The sequence below is a fragment of the Mytilus galloprovincialis genome, chromosome 2, assembly GCF_965363235.1.
Source record: "Mytilus galloprovincialis chromosome 2, xbMytGall1.hap1.1, whole genome shotgun sequence".
Taxonomy (NCBI): domain Eukaryota; kingdom Metazoa; phylum Mollusca; class Bivalvia; order Mytilida; family Mytilidae; genus Mytilus; species Mytilus galloprovincialis.
Genome location: NC_134839.1, coordinates 63,984,687 through 64,003,544, shown reverse-complemented (window position 1 = coordinate 64,003,544; position 18,858 = coordinate 63,984,687). Strand labels below are relative to the sequence as shown.

Here is an 18,858-nt window from a genome sequence, read left to right as displayed (position 1 = left end):
TTATAAACTAAAACAAATTTCATGGCTTCCAAATGTTATTACAAACTATATCAGCTCCCTGATGTAGCTTTCCATCAATGAATTTTAAAACTGCATTTTGCAGTAAAACATGTACATGATGTATTTTAATCCCTTTTTGGCACTAGTTTTCAACGACTTGAATCTGTGTGTACATATCATGAGTTTAAATAAAACAGTACTCAGTAGTTGTCTGCATATATTATCTTCTTTTAATACCTCTACTGCATGTGATTAATAAATTTAACTATGATGAAAATAAATTTATAAAATATTAATTGGCAGCTTTTGGTATTTATTTGTGCTGCTTTTACAAACAACAGTTGATGTATTTGTCAATTTTATGTTATCTTATACATCCTAAATTGTGACTACATAGTTCAGATTTTAATTTCAACAATTTAAAAAAAAATAATTCACTAGGCTCTTTGTCTTGAGATACAGTTGAATATTTTCTTATTTGTAGTACATTTATTTATGCTTAAATATTTTTTTATATTATACAACCCCCATGACCCAAATCAAATTTATTGGAATTTCATGGATTTAGAACTTTAAAAAAAAATCACTTTTTGGGTTCATTTACTTTTATTTATTGGAAAGCTTTATCTCATTCACATGTGGAAGAATTAATGCATTACTGGTGTTAAGTCATAAAGTAAAGAAGTTCCATCGATTATTATTGCAGTTAAAAATTATTTTTAATTAGTTCAGTAATCGCACATCCACGCTGGGGGTATTATACAACTCGTCTGGAAGAGTTATTGTCCGTTATCGAGCTCGAGTTATCTTTCTTCTTTCGAAACCGTAAACAAATGGCGGCCAAAATCTACGTGAACGACAGTCTCGATTTACAAGTATTTTTGCCAAGAAAACGAAAACGGAAACGGGTTTTGAAAGAAAATAATTCAGTAGCTCATAGAAATATAATTTTGAAACACATGTGTGGTTAAGAAATGTAGCCGAATGGAAGTGAAAGTGATATACGGTAGGCAATGATAAAAATTATCTTCCGACTCAATCAATCTACGTTTTCGACACACGTTTTTAAGGTAAACTGCTTCTCACTCTATGAAGAGGTTACGGACGCTCAACCTATGATATTTATCTACATTTTATCAAAATTTGACCGCACAACTCGCTACGGCGGCCAAGTTTTCAATGACCAAAACTACGAGGTCGTTTTTGCTGAAGCACATGTCAAATTAATCCCGGTCAGGCAAACGGCTCGTGCAAATAAATTTCGGCCAGGGAATCCCGCGAAAAAAATAAATTCAGTAGTAAAAGTGTTAAAACGAAACATTTACATACAGGTATATCAAACCAAGGTTTACAACTGAAATTGGGTGAATGGACAGATAGACACACAAACCCCAAAAATAAGCTGTCCCCTTCTTTCCTAGGAAGGGCATAAAAATCAAAGTAAAGTAAATGTTTTGTCATTTTGGTTTTTTTTTTGTGACTGTTTCTTGTACATCTTCTGAATGGCAGTTTTCTTTATCAACATAAGCTTACAAATACAGAAAAGGATTTTGTCCCATCTCTGCTGACATATATACCTCATGTGATTTTCTATTCTAAAACGTTCATCAAAATCAATCTGTATCCTTTCATTAGCAGGTGCTGTTATAATCCAAACACATTCCACGTTATGCGTGTAATTACTAGGGTAATTTGGTGATGTGAAATAACCACTGGTCACTAAATTGCTCAAGGTCAGATGACCTCCACAGGTCACTTGAACTTCATTGAAGACCATTGAAAATCCAGCAGCATTGTTACTTCCATCTGATATAAATTTGACATACATAAAATGGCTTGTAGTCTCTAATGGTTGAGGAGGACTGGTACCACAGTATTTTCCTTGTGCTGCATTACCCATTGGTGGTGCATTTTCATTGGAACCAGTAAGAAGCTGAAATATTAACAGTTTAATGCAATAATATGTAACACTCTTTAAATTGGCTACTGTTTACTGGTCAATGAAATTTTAATACCTAAAGAGTGAGATATCATACCGAATTCAAAAAAATCAGTATTTTTAATAGTAGCAAGAAGTTTCAGTGGTTATCATGCTATGTTTACCCACAAGCACTCATGGTTCAAAGTATCAGGACACAATAAGTAGGGATCTGAAAGAGTGCTTAAAGACCTACTTTGACCTGTAATGGTTTACTTTTACAAATTGTAGCTTGGATGGAGAGTTGTCTCATTGACACTCATACCATATCTTCTTGTATCTATTTACATGTTTGTAGTGTCAAGCTCTGACCAAATAAGAAGTCTCTCTCTTCAGAAGTACTGGAAAAGTTTGATCAACCTCTACAAATATGGCAAGGCTTCATGAAAACCATAAACAGGTCAAGCAATGTCAGCTTAAACTAAACATACCTGGATATAATCTCCTTGACAACCAGAACCAGATCCAGCAATGTTAAAAGTTCCATTGAACTGGGCTCTTACAGTTCTACCAGTAGGCACAATAATCACCCATGAACAGTTAGAATTAGCTGGGTAGGAGTTAGGATAATTGTCACTTGCTATCCTACCACTGCTTCCATAGATCCTGCCTCCACATACTGAAAAAAAAAAAATATTTATATGAACTAGAAATTAAATCATTTATTCAAGAATGCACCATATATTGAAAATACTTTTTGAATTGTTTTGTCTATTTCTTTTCACCTAAAAATTTGTTCTTGTCCCCATTTTTTGCACCTTTTTGTATATGAAATTAAATATAATACAAAATTTAATAAGTATACATTTAAATACTGTGGATTCATTATGATTTATGAGATGCCAATTTTCTAGGATTTCATCTGTTAAGGTTAAACATGAATTCAACTGTTCAACAAATTACAAATTTTGAATAGATTTGAATGCATTCTTTGGCAATACCATAAAATCAAAATATCCATCAAATATAAATTGTTCCTCAATCCCTGAAAATAGATCCCTAAATGTGATGACACCGACAACGTCATCTAGGAATGCTATATTTTGCTTACTGAATATAGAATATAAATGTTGCAGGCTTGCAAAATTAGTTTCTTTGTATTTCTTAAGGATAACATGAAATAAACATTATAATCTAATTTAAATTTTCTAAATATAAACAGGCAGTATGATAATTTTAGCAAAATTGAAAAATTATACTGAAAAATTCATTGAAATGAAAGAGATATGATTAAAGCCCTTAATATCTAGACCTCAAAATAAAAAAAAAAAAAATTTAATACTATTTTTCAGAATTTGTGTCAATCTTTTCACAAGAGCTAAGGGAGATAAATAATACCTGATTTGACTGTGATGGAGAATCCAGTATAATTAACAGACTGATCTGTTACCAAAGTAACCATCAGACTATTCATTTCTGTAACCATTGGTTGAGTATTGGCTACTCGCCCACAGAACTTTCCTAAATATGTCTCCCTCCTTTGCAAAGCTGCTATGAGAATTAAAACTAACAATTTCATATTATAACATTTTCCTATATATTTATAGATTAGCCTTGATCATATCAACGAAATTGCTTGTTCCTGTTTGAGCCCATATTGGGGAAGCGAGAAAAGCAATGGAGTTGAGATGACCAATGATAATCTGTTTATCGCTATTTTACCTATGACGTCAATTTCTTGTCAATTTCATTAGCAAAGCCACGTGACTCCTTAGTTTCTAGCGATAATTTTCCATCTCAAGCGAGTAGCATGATATGAAAAAGGATCAAAGGAAAAATGCACAAAATAGCAATAATGATGCTTAAATAAGAATTATACTAAAGTTAATCCTAATAAATAAGTATACCATCAAATGATTTTTTTAGAGGCAAAAATTACTGTCCTTAATGTATTTATAATAAGCTCATTTTGGCATAAATTATCTACCCAAATATAATACAATTATATAATGGAGTTGAATGAAAAAACAACAAAACAAGAATGTGTTCATAGTACACTATAATTTTTTCTATGTTCAATTGACTGTGAAAATGGGGGAAAATCTCTGATTTGGCATAAAAATTAGAAAGATCATATCATAAGGATCATGTGTACTAAGTTTCAAGTTGATTGGACTTTAACTTCAACAATAACTACCTCGACCAAAAACTTTAACCTGAAGCGGGATGAACGGACGGACGAACAGATGAACGAACGAATAGATGGACGAATGGACCCACATACCAGAAAACATAATGCCCATGAATGGGGCATAAATATCACATGCAAAGCGCAATTTCTGTGTTAGTTGGTAATGCATCAAAATATTTTCCACAATATATATATCTACCATTTTTTATTCTTACTCACCTTGAGACAGCATGACGTAGTCATAGTTACATGTCCCATGTGATTCAAGGCTTATATCAGTAATGTTTGCCCACACTTTAAAACCTTCTGGTGCAGTTATTCTCCAGACACAATTCAAGTTGTGAGCATAACCGTTAGGATATCCAGGAGAGGTAATTGTTTGTTGTCTTGATGATGGTGTGAGGTTAACATCACCTCCACATCCTGGAACTGAAGAAAGAAAATATTTTAAATGCAATCAGATATGATATGATATGTTGCTATAAGATTTATGTTGGTATCTGTGCTGCTTTAATTAAAGATGCATTGTTAAATTTTCAAGTAAAAAATGTTGAACTACTAAGAAATTTCAAAACAGAAATTCCATTGTCAAATGGCCAACTGAAAGCTGACTCATCATATGATGGAAACAACTGTCATATTCCTGGCTTAGTACAGGTATTTCCTATGTAGAAATTATTAAACACATTTTTTTGTTGTGCTTGAATAGTCATTCATGATCTTCAGTATGTTTTGTATCAATTTGTCTCCAGATCAGGAGATTGTCTCCAAAATAGAAAACTGTCTCCCGATCGGGGAATATTGCTTAGCTGACTATTCAAGCACAACAAAACTAGAGGCTCTCAAGAGCCTGTGTCGCTCACCTTGGTCTATGTGCATATTAAACAATGGACACAGATAAATTCATGACATAATTGTGTTTTGGTGATAGTGATGTGTTTGTAGATCTTACTTTACTGAACATTCTTGTTGCTACAATTATCTCTATCTATAATGAACTTGGCCCAGTAATTACAGTGGAAAATATTTTCTAAAAATTTACAAAAATTTATGAAAAATGCTAAAAATTAACTATAAAGGGCAATAACTCCTTAAGGGGTCAATTGACTATTTTGGTCATGAAAACTTATTTGTAGATCTTGTTTTGCTGAACATTATTGCTGTTTATCTCTATCTATAATAATATTCAAGATACAAATGTAATAACAAAAAACGGCAAAATTTCCTTAAAATTACCAACTCAGGGCAGTAACCTAACATCGGGTTGTCCGATCTATGTGAAAATATCAGGGCAGATAGATGTTGACCTGATAGACAAATTAACCCTGTCAATTTTCTCTAAATGCTTCCGTTTTTGAGTTATAAGCCAAAAACTGCATTTTACCCCTATGTTCTATTTTTAGCCGTGGCAGCCATTTTGGTTGGATGGTCGGGTCACCGCACACATTTTTTTCAATTAGATACCCCAAAGATGATTGTGGCCAAGTTTGGATTAATTTGGCCCAATAATTTCAGAGGAGAAGATTTTTGTAAAAGATTTCTAAGATTTACAAAAATGGTTAAAAATTGACTATAAAGGGCAATAACTCCTAAAGGGGTCAACTGACCATTTCGGTCATGTTGACTTACTTGTAAATCTAACTTTGCTGAATATTATTGCTGTTTACAGTTTATCTCTATCTATAATAATATTCAAGATAATAATCAAAAACAGCAAAAAATCTCTAAAATTACCAATTCAGGGGCAGCAACCAAACAACGGGTTGTCGGATTCATCTGAAAATTTGAGGACAGAAAGATCTTGACCTGATAAACAAATTTACCCCATGTCAGATTTGCTCTAAATGCTTTGGTTTTTGAGTTACAAGCCAAAAAATGCATTTTACCCCTATGTTCTATTTTTAGCCATGGCGGCCATCTTGGTTGGTTGGCCGGGTCACGCCACACATTTTTTAAACTAGATACCCCAATGATGATTGTGGCCAAGTTTGGTTTAATTTGGCTCAGTAGTTTCAGAGGAGAAGATTTTTGTAAAAGTTAACGACGACGGACGACGACGGACGACGGACGCCAAGTGATGGGAAAAGCTCACTGAGCTAAAAATGTGTTTAATAATTTCTATCCTATATTACCTGTTGCTGTGGTTGGTGATACAGTTGTAGATATTGACTGGTCTGTGGTTGCCTCCCATTTAAACAGGAAACCATTACCAAAGCTAGCAAAATCTGTCAAAAACCTTACTCTCAGCTGATTAGTGGTGGTTAAGAAAGGAGCAGGTAGAGTTGTCCCACAATAACTTGATAATACAGGACTGTCAGCTTGATCACCATCTCTGAACTGAAGAGATTAAATTACTATCCATATTTAAAGACTTTCACTGCATAACCCAAATATTTCATACTTAGTGTTTGTTTTACAATTTATAATAAAATGTTATAAATATGGAAACCAGATGAGTTATTTCTATGCAGCAATTTTGGTGAGCAACAGACAAACTCTTCTGAAAGTACATTCATATACTGCTGCGGCAGATCCAGAGTTTAAAGGAAAAGGGGGAGGGGTGTACAATTGTCAATATTGATAAAAAAAAGTGCCAATGGCAAAAGGCGAAATTTATTAAAGTTTCGATGACTAAGTAAGAAAAAACGAAGCTTTTCAAAAACATACAAACCTCAATATAATCATATGTGCACTGATCATTGGCACCATAACGCTCCATATCTAGCATCATAAAAGTAATCCTTATTCTAGTCCCAACATCTGTTGATATGGTCCATACATAATCAGCATTGTTAGGGTATGCACGAGGATACCTAGGGGAGGCAACTTGTCCTGATCTTCCAGACAATGTTCCACCATATACTACAAGAGAAATACATTCTCAGAGAAACTGTTTGATTTAAAATTCTTGCATCTTATACTGCAAATTAAATTCAGACCTTTCAAATGCAATGGTATGGATATTGGAAGCTTGATTTGCATACATCACATACATAATTATATATATTTACAAATAATGTTAAACAACACTAAGGATTGTCAAGATATCATCAATTATGTTGCATCAAAACTAAGTAAGAATGCATTGAAAACATACAGTTCATTGAAAATGCCTGTACCAAGTCAGGAATATGACAGTTCTTGTCCAATCGTTTTTAATGCGTTTTGTTATTTGATTTTGCCATGTGATTATGGACTTTCCGAATTGATTTTCCTCTGGGTTCAGTTTTTTTGTGATCTTACTTTTTTCATTGTATTTCCTATTTATTTTCATTAAATGTCAATGCAATTAAATGAATAAATAATGAACAAATGCATTTACCCAAATACATTCATCTCATGACTGAAGATATTAATGCACAAACATGCCAAGTGTTTTGAGTTATTTGTTATTGGTATGTATTGTTGGTTATTTAATTTTTTTAATTAAGATGTTCTCAAAATAGTCAATTATCCAATAGAAATATAAATTGTTTGAAGTTTCAGTGAAACATTTAAGAGTATTAAAAAATTTTCCACAAAACCTTGTTTATGGTTGTTCCATAAAATCATACATGGGACGCAGGGAGGGTACTTCTAGATCTATGGGAGGGTGTCAAGTACAGTGGAAATATAAGAATATTCTAAATTTTCAGGTAAATAACCCATTTTGAAGTGCTTTACCCTAGATCAATGTACCATATGTTTAAATGGAACAGTATTTACCTGTACTGTACTGAGCTATAAATCCTTGTTCTGTCAGACTATCATCTGACCTAAATTTTATCCACAATCCATTGACAGCTGTCAAGTTAGATGGTGCTTGGTTACCACAGTAACGACCTAATAACCTGCCATGAACATTTCCTTCTCTAAGCTCTAAATAGTCCATGGTACAAGTTGGTAAATGATCCTCTAAACTGAAGAAACTGAAATACAAATTAAAACAAAATTATTTGGATTATAAGGATTTACTTTTCATGGTCATTTTTGCTAGATGTTTGTATGTTTCCATGTGATAATAATTACTCCAAATATCATTTTTCTAGGTGTATTTATTTTGAAGGAGGTACATGGGCAAAACTTTTGTGTTTGATGCAATATTGAAGAGCTATTGAATCAAGCAGCTGTCCCATGCCTTCATAGTATGCCTGTCTTCCACAAAATAAAAGAAAATGTCCCCTTATTTGGAACATCAAATCATCAAAATGAAAAATAATTACCTTTATTGCTAGGAATAATTCTGAAAAATATTCAAAACATTTTCAAATTAACACCTTAATTTTTTTCATATGGTCATTTATTCACCTGAATGCAATCAAAATATTATTTCCAGGTGGGGCATATATAGTCCATACACACTCTGTGTCCATTGGGTACTCATTAGGATATCCTGGACTGGTAAAACTACCGTGTTCTGCTGTAAAGTTTGCACCACAACCTAAAAACAGAGAATTATTTCCACGACTTTCAAGATTAGAAAAATAACACGAATATAAATTGTTGTGAAAATTTTAAACTAAGATCTTTCCTTATCTAACAACATCAAGTGAATTTGAAAATCATGATATAAAATATCCATGAAAATAAGTTGATTCACAGTATCTAGACTGAGAATAGTAAACTTTAGAGACTTTTGAACTAATTTGAATTTTCCTTTTACAATGAAAACAGAAAGTATTTTCTTCTAATAGAATTAAATGCAAATCAAAATTTTGTTTCTTTAATATCCCTTAGTATAGTTTTGACTTACAGCTCTTGCATTTTCTGCTTATACAAATTTTTAAACACCTACATATAATATAAAAAAGATGTGGTATGATGCCAATGAGAGAACTCTCCACAAGAGACCAAATGACACAGAAATTAACAACTATAGGAAACATTTTTTAGCTTGTCATATATTAATACTTACTGGAAACAGATTTAGTATACAGGGCTCGGAAACCAGACTTTTGAACTGATGCATCTGATGTAAACTGGACCGTCATGGCTGAACCTTGTGACGTGATAGATGCTGGAACAGTGCTGCCACAATATGTTCCTACCACAGTACCGTTCACATCATCTCCATCATAAACTGTTACATAGTCATGGTTACAGGAATTGTAAAGCTCTAAATCCATGTGAGTGAAGGTCAAAGTGACACGATCATCTGAAAAGATCATGAAGAAAAACAGTGCTTATAGCATCTATTTGAAAATATTTTAAACATCGTTATTATGATTTAAAATAATGTAAGGACTAATCAGTTAATCATACTGAGGATACCAATGTATAATACATAGACAAGGCATTCTATCAGTATTTATTTTATAGCACTAAGTCAGCACTCTTCAATTGTCCAGTGATAAATTTGGAATTTATTAAGAAACTGAGGTTCCACATCCCTCAAACAAAGATGGCCTATTAAAGATTGATTTTACTTTTCTTTTTAGTCAGTTTTGGATATAAAGCTTTTATGTGTTAAGGTAGTATACATTTTTGCTTTTAAATTTTGGGTTTAAAATCCTGCTTGAAGTAAATTACAGTAAAGCGTATTGTAAACAGCAAATGGGTAAAGTGTAACATTCATTTTATGGTTTAAAAAAAAAAAAAATCTGTGAACTTACTGGAATGAAGTCCTCTTATGATCCATGTGCAATTGCTCAGCATCCTATAACTATTTGGATAGTTAGGTGAAACAATTTCTCCGTCTTCTTCAGCACTCAATAATCCTCCACACCCTGTAATATAGAAAATGTACAGATTAAAATAAAATACTTTCATTTAAACACACAAACAAGCAAATTTATTAGCTAATAGTCCACTTTCTTCCTATTAAGCAAGCTGTGCCAGAAATTTCAACAAAGAGAAGCCCCTTGAGGGATTGAATTTTAAATGATTGTTTCATAGTTATATTCTGTGAATGGATAATAACAGCAGTAAACAATGATTTGTCACACCTGGAACTGCTGCTCCATCGGGAGTACTTGAATTTTGACAGTGTCACTCAATTTGGTTTCTATGGAGATTTGTGGTTATTGCTGTTTGTTTATCACGGTATTGACCTGACTTTCTTTGATAAGGGTTTATAACTGACAACTTTTATATATTTTTAACAGAGGTATGGGATATTAACCCTTTCGCCGATGAGTCCCGGTTTACTGGGATTCACGTTTCAGCTGATGATGAGTCCTGTTGTACGAGGATCGGAATACCTCTTTTATATTTCCCGCTCAAAACAGTGTAAACATGAGTTATCTTTCTTTGTTGAATACCTGCATGAAAGTGTAAACTTGGCGCTTCTGTTTGTTGAAAACCGTGTCAAAATCAGATGAAATTTACGGAATTTACGAGAATTTGAAATGATAGAACATTTTTTTTTTAAAGAATATGGAAGAATTGAAGCAAACTAGTATACTTTTTTGACATAAAATGTCGTTTTATGTACAAAACACTTGGAATAGACATCATTCAGTGAAAGGAATTTGTACAGCCTCATTACAATTTTTCAAAATTTTGATGTTTTGGGTTTAAAAATTACGATTTTGGGACAAAGAGCAGAATTTTGAAAATTTCACCTAGATAATGCCACAAATTTGAATATTTTATGAAGAAAAATTTATCAAAACATGAACAAAACTGTGAACATGGTGTTAGTGAATGAAATAAATACACAAATAACTACAGACAAGTTTTTATTGACATTTATTATGAAGATCTCCCACTTGAGTAATAGTAGCCAGGGAAGCCATCGTCTCAGAGTAGCTTCTGTCTGGGCAGCTATCAGTGAAAGGGTTAAAAGTGATAGTTGTAAAGAGGCTTCTGAGTTTTAAACTTATGTTACTTAGAAGAATATGTTCACAACATTTTAGTGAAAGCCTGTAATAGTGTATGCACATCTGTATTACAGAGAAAATATATAGCAGAGTTGTATATAGAGGTATCAATATATATGTTCTGTGAAAATTATTTGACAACAAATAAGTATCAAATATTGAACCTGTGGAGTATGTAGCTTTAAATCCTCTGGCAGAAACAGATGCATCTGTTCTCATTCTGACAAACATCTGGTTCCCTGTAGACGTAAATACATTTGGACTGGGAACAGCTGTGCCACAATGCCTAAATATTTCTGTAGAGTTCCTATTTCGTCCATCATATCCCTAAAATATAGAACAAGGGAATTCACCATACTATAATATATATAATAAATAGATTAAATATATAACAAATGAGATAAAACAATACACTGCAAAATAAGAAATGGAGAAGGAATAAAACACCTAATTCATAGCCCCATATTAAATTCTGAAATTTCAAGCATTAATAGCTATTTTGTCATCAGTTTATATAAAGTGATGATAATTTCCTGTCAAAACGCTTGTGCTGAAAATTTGAACAAACCTTTAACTGCATACAAGAATGCCCTGGCTCTCAGAAGTTTGCACTAGTTTATTAAAAATTCATAAATAAGCAATTTTCAAGAAGACAGTTTAAGCAAGTTGGCTTGTTTCTGAATCTTAAATATTTCATTTATTTTATATATAATAATTATGTGTTATGAATAAACTTAGATAAATATTGATTTACCAGTAAACAACCTAAGTGGTTTTTGTGATAGTCTTTGAGACATCAATACTAGAGGCTCTAAAGAGCCTGTGTCGCTCACCTTGGTCTATGTGAATATTAAACAAAGGAAGCAGATGGATTCATGACAAAATTGTGTTTTGGTGATGGTGATGTGTTTGTACATCTTACTTTACTGAACATTCTTGCTATTTACAATTATCTCTATCTATAATGAACTTGGCCCAGTAGTTTCAGTGGAAAATGTTAGTTAAAATTTACAAATTTTATGAAAATTGTTAAAAATTGACTATAAAGGACAATAACTCCTTAGGGGTCAATTGACCATTTCCGTCATGATGACTTACTTTGCTTAACATTATTGATGTTTACAGTTTATCTCTATCTATAATAATATTCAAGATAATAACCAAAAACAGCAAAATTTCCAAAAAATTACCAATTCAGGGGCAGCAACCCAACAACAGGTTGTCAGATACATCTGAAAATTTCAGGGCAGATAGATCTTGACCTGATAAACAATTTTACCCCGTGTCAAATTTGCTCTAAAGGCTGCGGTTTCAGAGTTATAAGCCAAAATCTACATTTCACCCCTTTGTTCTATTTTTAGCCATGGCGGCCATCTTGGTTGGTTGGCCAGGTCACGGGACACAATTTTTAAACTAGATACCCCAATGATGATTGTGGCCAAGTTTGGTTTAATTTGGCCCAGTAGTTTCAGAGGAGAAGATTTTTGTAAAAGATAACTAAGATTTACGAAAAATGGCTAAAAATTGACTATAAAGGGCAATAACTCCTAAAGAAATCAACAGACCATTTTGGTCTTGTTGACTTATTTGTAGATCTTACTTTGCTGAACATTTTTGCTTTTTACAGTTTATCTCTATCTATAATAATATTCAAGATAATAACCAAAAACAGAAAAATGTCCTTAAAATTACCAATTCAGGGGCAGCAACCTATTAACGGGTTGTCCAATTGATCTCAAAATTTCAGGGTAGATAGATCTTGACCTAATTAACAATTTTACCCGTGTCATATTTGCTCTAAATGCTTTGGTTTTTGAGTGATAAGCCAAAAACTGCATTTTACCCCTATGTTCTATTTTTAGCCATGGCGGCCATCTTGGTTGGTTGGCCAGGTCACGGGACACAATTTTTAAACTAGATACCCCAATGATGATTGTGGCCAAGTTTGGTTTAATTTGGCCCAGTAGTTTCAGAGGAGAAGATTTTTGTAAAAGATGACTAAGGTTTACGAAAAATGGTTAAAAATTGACTATAAAGGGCAATAACTCCTAAAGGGGTCAACAGACCATTTTGGTCATGTTGACTTATTTGTAGATCTTACTTTACTGAACATTATTGCTGTTTACAGTTTATCTCTATCTATGATAATATTCAAGATAATAACCAAAAACAGCAAAATTTCCTTAAAATTACCAATTCAGGGGCAGCAACCTATTAACGGGTTGTCCGATTCATCTGAAAATTTCAGGGCAGATAGATCTTGACCTGATTAACAATTTTACCCCCATGTCAGATTTGCTCTAAATGCTTTGGTTTTTGAGTTATAAGCCAAAAACTGCATTTTACCCCTATGTTCTATTTTTAGCCATGGCGGCCATCTTGGTTGGTTGGCCGGGTCACCGGACACAATTTTTAAACTAGATACCCTAATAATGATTGTGGCCAAGTTTGGTAAAAATTGGCCCAGCAGTTTCAGAGGAGAAGATTTTTGTAAAAGCTAACGACGGACGACGACGACGACGACGACGGACGACGGACGACGGACGACGGACGACGGACGCCGGACGCCAAGTGATGAGAAAAGCTCACTTGGCCCTTCGGGCCAGGTGAGCTAATAAAAGTACCATAAATATATATCACATGAGACTGACTTGACAAGCTATAACTATGCTGGACCTGTAGGCATGTACATCAATCATACAAACAAATACTTACAGCCACATAATCATATCTACAGCTTCCACCTTCTACATCAAAGTCTTCAAATGTTAGAACAACTGTCTGACCTTCCTGTACTGTTATTAACCATTCACACTCGGTGTTGTGTGGATAATTGTCAGGGTAGTTCTTAGACAACAGGGTACCAGTAGGTGTACTAAAGTTACCACCACAACCTAAGTGTGAAAAAAGTAACTAGAGGCTCTTAAGAGCCTGTGTCGCTCACCTTGGTCTATGTGCACTTTAAACAAAGGACACACATGAATTCATGACAAAATTATGTTTTGGTGATGTGTTTGGAGTTCTTGCTTTACTGAACATTCTTGCTGCTTAAAATTATCTCTATCTATAATGAACTTGGCCCATTAGTAACAGAGGAAAATATTTTGTAAAAATTTTACAAACATTTACAAAATATATGAAAATTGTTAAAAATTGACTATAAAGGGCAATAACTCTTTAAGGGGTCAACTTACAATTTTGGTCATGTTGACTTATTTGTATATCTTACTTTGCTGAACATTATTGCTGTTTACAGTTTATCTCTATCTATAAAAACATTCAAGATAATAGCCAGAAACGGTAAAATTTCCTTAAAAATTACCAATTCAGGGTCAGCAATCCAACAACCGGTTGTCTGATTTATCTGAAAATTTAAGAGCAGATAGATCTTGACTTGATAACCAATAAAACCCAGTCAGAATTGCTCTGAATGCTTTGGTTTCAGAGCTTTAAGCCAAAATCTACATTTTACCCCTATATTCTATTTTTAGCCAGGGTTGCCATCTTGGTTAGTTGGCCGGGTCATCCCACACGTTTTATAAACTAAATACCCCAATGATGAGTGGCCAAGTTTGATTAAATTTGGCACAGTTGTTTCAGAGAAGATTTTTGTAAAATATAACTAAAAATTGGTAAAAAATGACTATAAAGGGCAATAACTCCTTAAGGGGTCAACTGACCATTTTGGTCATGCTGACTTATTTGTAGATCTTACTTTGCTGAACATTATTGCTGTTCACAGTTTATCTCTATCTATAATAATATTCAAGATAATAACCAAAAACTGCAAAATTTCCTTAAAATTACTAATTCTCGGGCAGCAACCCAACAACAGGTTGTCTGTTTTGTCTGAAAATTTCAGGGCAGATAGATCTTGACCTGATAAACATTTCATTCCCTGTCAGATTTGCTCTAAATGCTTTGATTTCAGAGATATAAGTCAAAATCTACATTTCGTCCCTATGTACTGTTTTTAGCCATGGCTGCCATCTTGATTGGTTGGCAGTGTCGCACCACACATTTTTAAAACTAGATACCCAAATGATGATTGTGGCCAAGTTTGGTTAAATTAGGCCCAGTAGTTTCAGAGAAGATTTTTTAAAAGAATACTAAAACTTTAGAAAAATGGTTAAAAATTGACTGTAAAGGGCAATAACTCCTTAAGGGGTTAACTGACAATTTTGGTCATGTTGACTTATTTGTAGTTGACTTATTTGTAGATTTTACTTTAATGAACATTATTGTTGTTTACAGTTTATCTCTATGTATTATAATATTCAAGATAATAACCAAAAACTGCAAAATTTCCTTAAAATTACTAATTCTCGGGCAGCAACCCAACAACAGGTTGTCTGTTTTGTCTGAAAATTTCAGGGCAGATAGATCTTGACCTGATAAACAATTTATTCCCTGTCAGATTTGCTCTAAATGCTTTGGTTTCAGAGATATAAGTCAAAATCTACATTTCGCCCCTATGGACTATTTTTAGCCATGGCGGCCATCTTGGTTGGTTGGCAGGGTCACCAACACATTTTTAAAACTAGATACCCAAATGACGATTGTGGCCAAGTTTGGTTAAATTGGGCCCAGTAGTTTCAGAGAAGATTTTTTAAAAGAATACTAAAATTTTAGAAAAATGGTTAAAAATTGACTATAAAGGGCAATAACTCCTTAAGGGGTCAACTGACAATTTTGGTCATGTTGACTTATTTGTAGATCTTACTTTGCTGAACATTATAGCTGTTTACAGTTTATCTCTATCTATAATAATATTCAAGATAATAAGCAAAAACTGCAACATTTCCTTAAAATTACTAATTCAGGGGCAGCAACCCAAACAACGTAGTCTGATTTGTCTGAAAATTTCAGGGCAGATAGATCTTGACTTAATAGATTATTACACCCCATGTCAGATTGCTCTAAATGCTTTGGTTTTAGAGTTATAAGCCAAAATCTACATTTTACCCCTATGTTCTATTTTTAGCCATGGCGGCCATCTTGGTTGGTTGGCAGGGTCACTCCACACATTTTTTAAACAATATACACCAATGATGATTGTGACCAAGTTTGGATTCATTTGGCCTAATAGTTTCAGAGGAGAAGATTTTTGTAAAAGATTACTAAGATTTACGAATCAAAGCACCAAAGGGTGCTATAGGCAGTTAATCAAAAACCCAAAGGCAAACTTGGCCACGTTCAGATGAATAGTGTAAAGAATTAGTCAAAATATTTATCTCAGGCATTGTTTTCAGCTATTTCTAAAGTATCAAATAATGCTTGTACAGTAATGTTTATGTTATGCAATCCTACCAATTTCAAAAGTTATTTCCAATTTATATTTATAAAGATTCAATGTCTGAGATTATACACATACACAGTCACACTGTCCTATGTTAGGGGAGAGTTTTGTGCCAGTTAAGATGTTAAAGCCGCCATATTCTGTATGTACCTGTCTATAGTGAGGACCCACTAATGCGGTGATTGTTGCTGTATATCATATTTATTTTTCATAATTGTTTTGTACATTTTTAAAAATTTTATTAATTTCTTGTGTATATTTCTGATTTTAGTATGATGTCCAAGTTATTGTAAATGCTCTTTTGTTCCGACGTTGGAAAGTTCCAGGCGGAAAGAACTAACTAGCCGAAAAGTTCTCCAGAACTTATTAACTACATTGTAGTTACTTTGTTCTTCCTCTGGTTTAAAAGTTCCACCTGAACAAGTGACTAGTTGAAATAGTTTACATTTTTGTTATCATGGTTATTGTGTTAAGGGGCCAGCAAAAGCAATCCTTTGGGTGTAGGAATTTCTCCCTGCATTAAAGATCCATTGGTAACCTTCGACTGTTGTCTGCTCTAAGATCTGGTTATTGTCTCTATGACACATTCCCCATTTTCACTCTCGATTTTTTTTTACGTCTCAAATTATAACTGAATTAAAATATGTTGATTACGGTTTAACTGTCTTCCATTACTAATATCATAATAAAAAAACATTTATTTAAACTTTCAATAACTGTAATAGTAAGAATTAAGAAAAACTTGTTTGTAACTTCAACTTGAAAACATATTAAACGTTTCTCGAGTCTCGTTAGTCGACTCGTTACCTTTTTATCGTATCATGCGATTTCTTTTCTTATTATTTTCATGGGGAAATCGTTTACCAGCATAAAGTTGCTGAAGGAACCGCATAGAATTGATTCAATAACACTTAACGAGTGTTTAAATGTGAAAAATTATAAAAAGAAACATAAAATTCGTATTTTTCTGTACCGGAAATCGAAAAGTCCTTGTAAATCAAAAACAATTACGGTGTGATACGTGTCACAGATTCGGACTTAATATTTTACAAAATATGCGACTTTGAAGTTAAATAATGCCGTCCTTTAGATAACAGTTGTTAAAGTTTACATCACAATATTTATTGAACCGCATCGAGCTTAATCAAAGCACGTGTAGCATTATGTTACATTGTGTAACACCAAAGCGAAACAATCTTAAAATGACCTTGACATCGACCAATCAGAAAACTACAATAACAACAACTTAATTTGACAAGCATGAAGGTGATTTGCTAGAAATCGGAACAATATTAACAAGAAAACAAATGAGCATACATTAAAGATTACTGAATAAAGATGATTTAAATAATCTCAATCAGACAAAAAAACGAATAAAATGATTAATAATGAAGTACCGATTTATCATCAGAATTCTCCCAATTTAAAAGGTACGTAAATTTCGTCTTCCATGTAATTTGAAATTGCCGCCAACTTCTATCAGTTTATCAATAGACTACTGAAGTATGTAATACGTATCGATGACAAACAATATTCCTATGACTTTTGCCATCTGGGAAATGTAAACGACTCATCTTTATAGATTTTCAGCGATCAAATATTTCAAACAATTGTTCTTTGACATCTTAGTCCACAGCACAGGGGGTAATAAACTATAGAAGGATTTCTATCGAGCACTACTTCCTATGTGCAACTTCAAAACTTTTGGGATAATCGACGACCATTAAACGTTTTTATGGTAATATTTTTTGTATTCCAAAATAAAAAGTATGAAAAAAGTGCCCAATTAGTTATAAATAACATGATAGCCAGCCAGATAATAAAAGTGGCACATATTTCAGCATTTATTGGGTAGAACATAAATCTAGGGTGCTCGCATAAAGCAGCTTAACTGCTTAAAAATTGTTAAAAAGGGCTGCGCTTTAGCGCATGATACGCCCGTTGCTCTTTTAACTCGTCTTTTATACTTTAAATGAATTTATATGATCAACTAGAAATATATATACAAATCAAAAGGGATGTTACATTAATATATTCACCAAAGTTTCATAAAATCCTCCTCTTTTAAGTATAAAAATTCATTACTTAAGAAAACGTAAAATCTAAAATTTATAAAAATGGAAAGGGAGCTTATGTCAATAGATATAAACAATTTATCAAAGTTGCATAAAATTTTGTGAAAGTGTTAGTTATTGTCCCAAAATTGGAAAATCCCCCTTTTTTTAAGCATAAAAATTCATTACACGGAAATGTAAAATCTTAAATTTATAAAAATTGAAAGGGAGCTTACATCAATAGATATAAACATTTCACCAAAGTTTCATGGACATTGGTGAAAGCCTGTTTGAGTTATTGTCCGAAGTGTTGAAAATCCCCCCTTTTTTATGAATAAAGCCCCATAAATCCAAAACTTAAAATCTGAAATTAAAAAAAAACAAAAGGGAGCTTACGTCAATAGATATAAACAATTCACTTAAGTTTCATGGAAATTGGTGAAAGTGCTTTTGAGTTATTGTCTGAAGTGTGGACGACGGACGGACGGACAACGGTATACCATAATACGTCCCGTCTAAAAGACGACGGGCGTGTAAAAAAGGGCAATAACTCCTAAAGAGGTCAACTGACCATTTCGGTCATGTTAACTTATTTG

At 33.1% G+C, this 18,858-nt stretch overlaps 1 protein-coding gene across 1 annotated transcript in view; it reads right to left on the bottom strand.

Moving 5' to 3' along the window:
* Positions 1 to 18,858, bottom strand: part of LOC143064106 (cubilin-like) — a 127,987-nt gene that overhangs the window by 27,126 nt on the left and 82,003 nt on the right. The window contains exons 33-44 of the mRNA XM_076236687.1: positions 13,625 to 13,803; positions 11,074 to 11,236; positions 9,701 to 9,814; positions 9,004 to 9,243; positions 8,397 to 8,529; positions 7,815 to 8,017; positions 6,781 to 6,971; positions 6,242 to 6,446; positions 4,329 to 4,538; positions 3,317 to 3,466; positions 2,410 to 2,597; positions 1,578 to 1,933 (exon numbers count right to left, since the gene is read on the bottom strand). Coding sequence (XP_076092802.1) covers positions 1,578 to 1,933; positions 2,410 to 2,597; positions 3,317 to 3,466; positions 4,329 to 4,538; positions 6,242 to 6,446; positions 6,781 to 6,971; positions 7,815 to 8,017; positions 8,397 to 8,529; positions 9,004 to 9,243; positions 9,701 to 9,814; positions 11,074 to 11,236; positions 13,625 to 13,803 — 2,332 coding nt within the window. The remainder of the gene's footprint in view (positions 1 to 1,577; positions 1,934 to 2,409; positions 2,598 to 3,316; positions 3,467 to 4,328; positions 4,539 to 6,241; positions 6,447 to 6,780; positions 6,972 to 7,814; positions 8,018 to 8,396; positions 8,530 to 9,003; positions 9,244 to 9,700; positions 9,815 to 11,073; positions 11,237 to 13,624; positions 13,804 to 18,858) is intronic.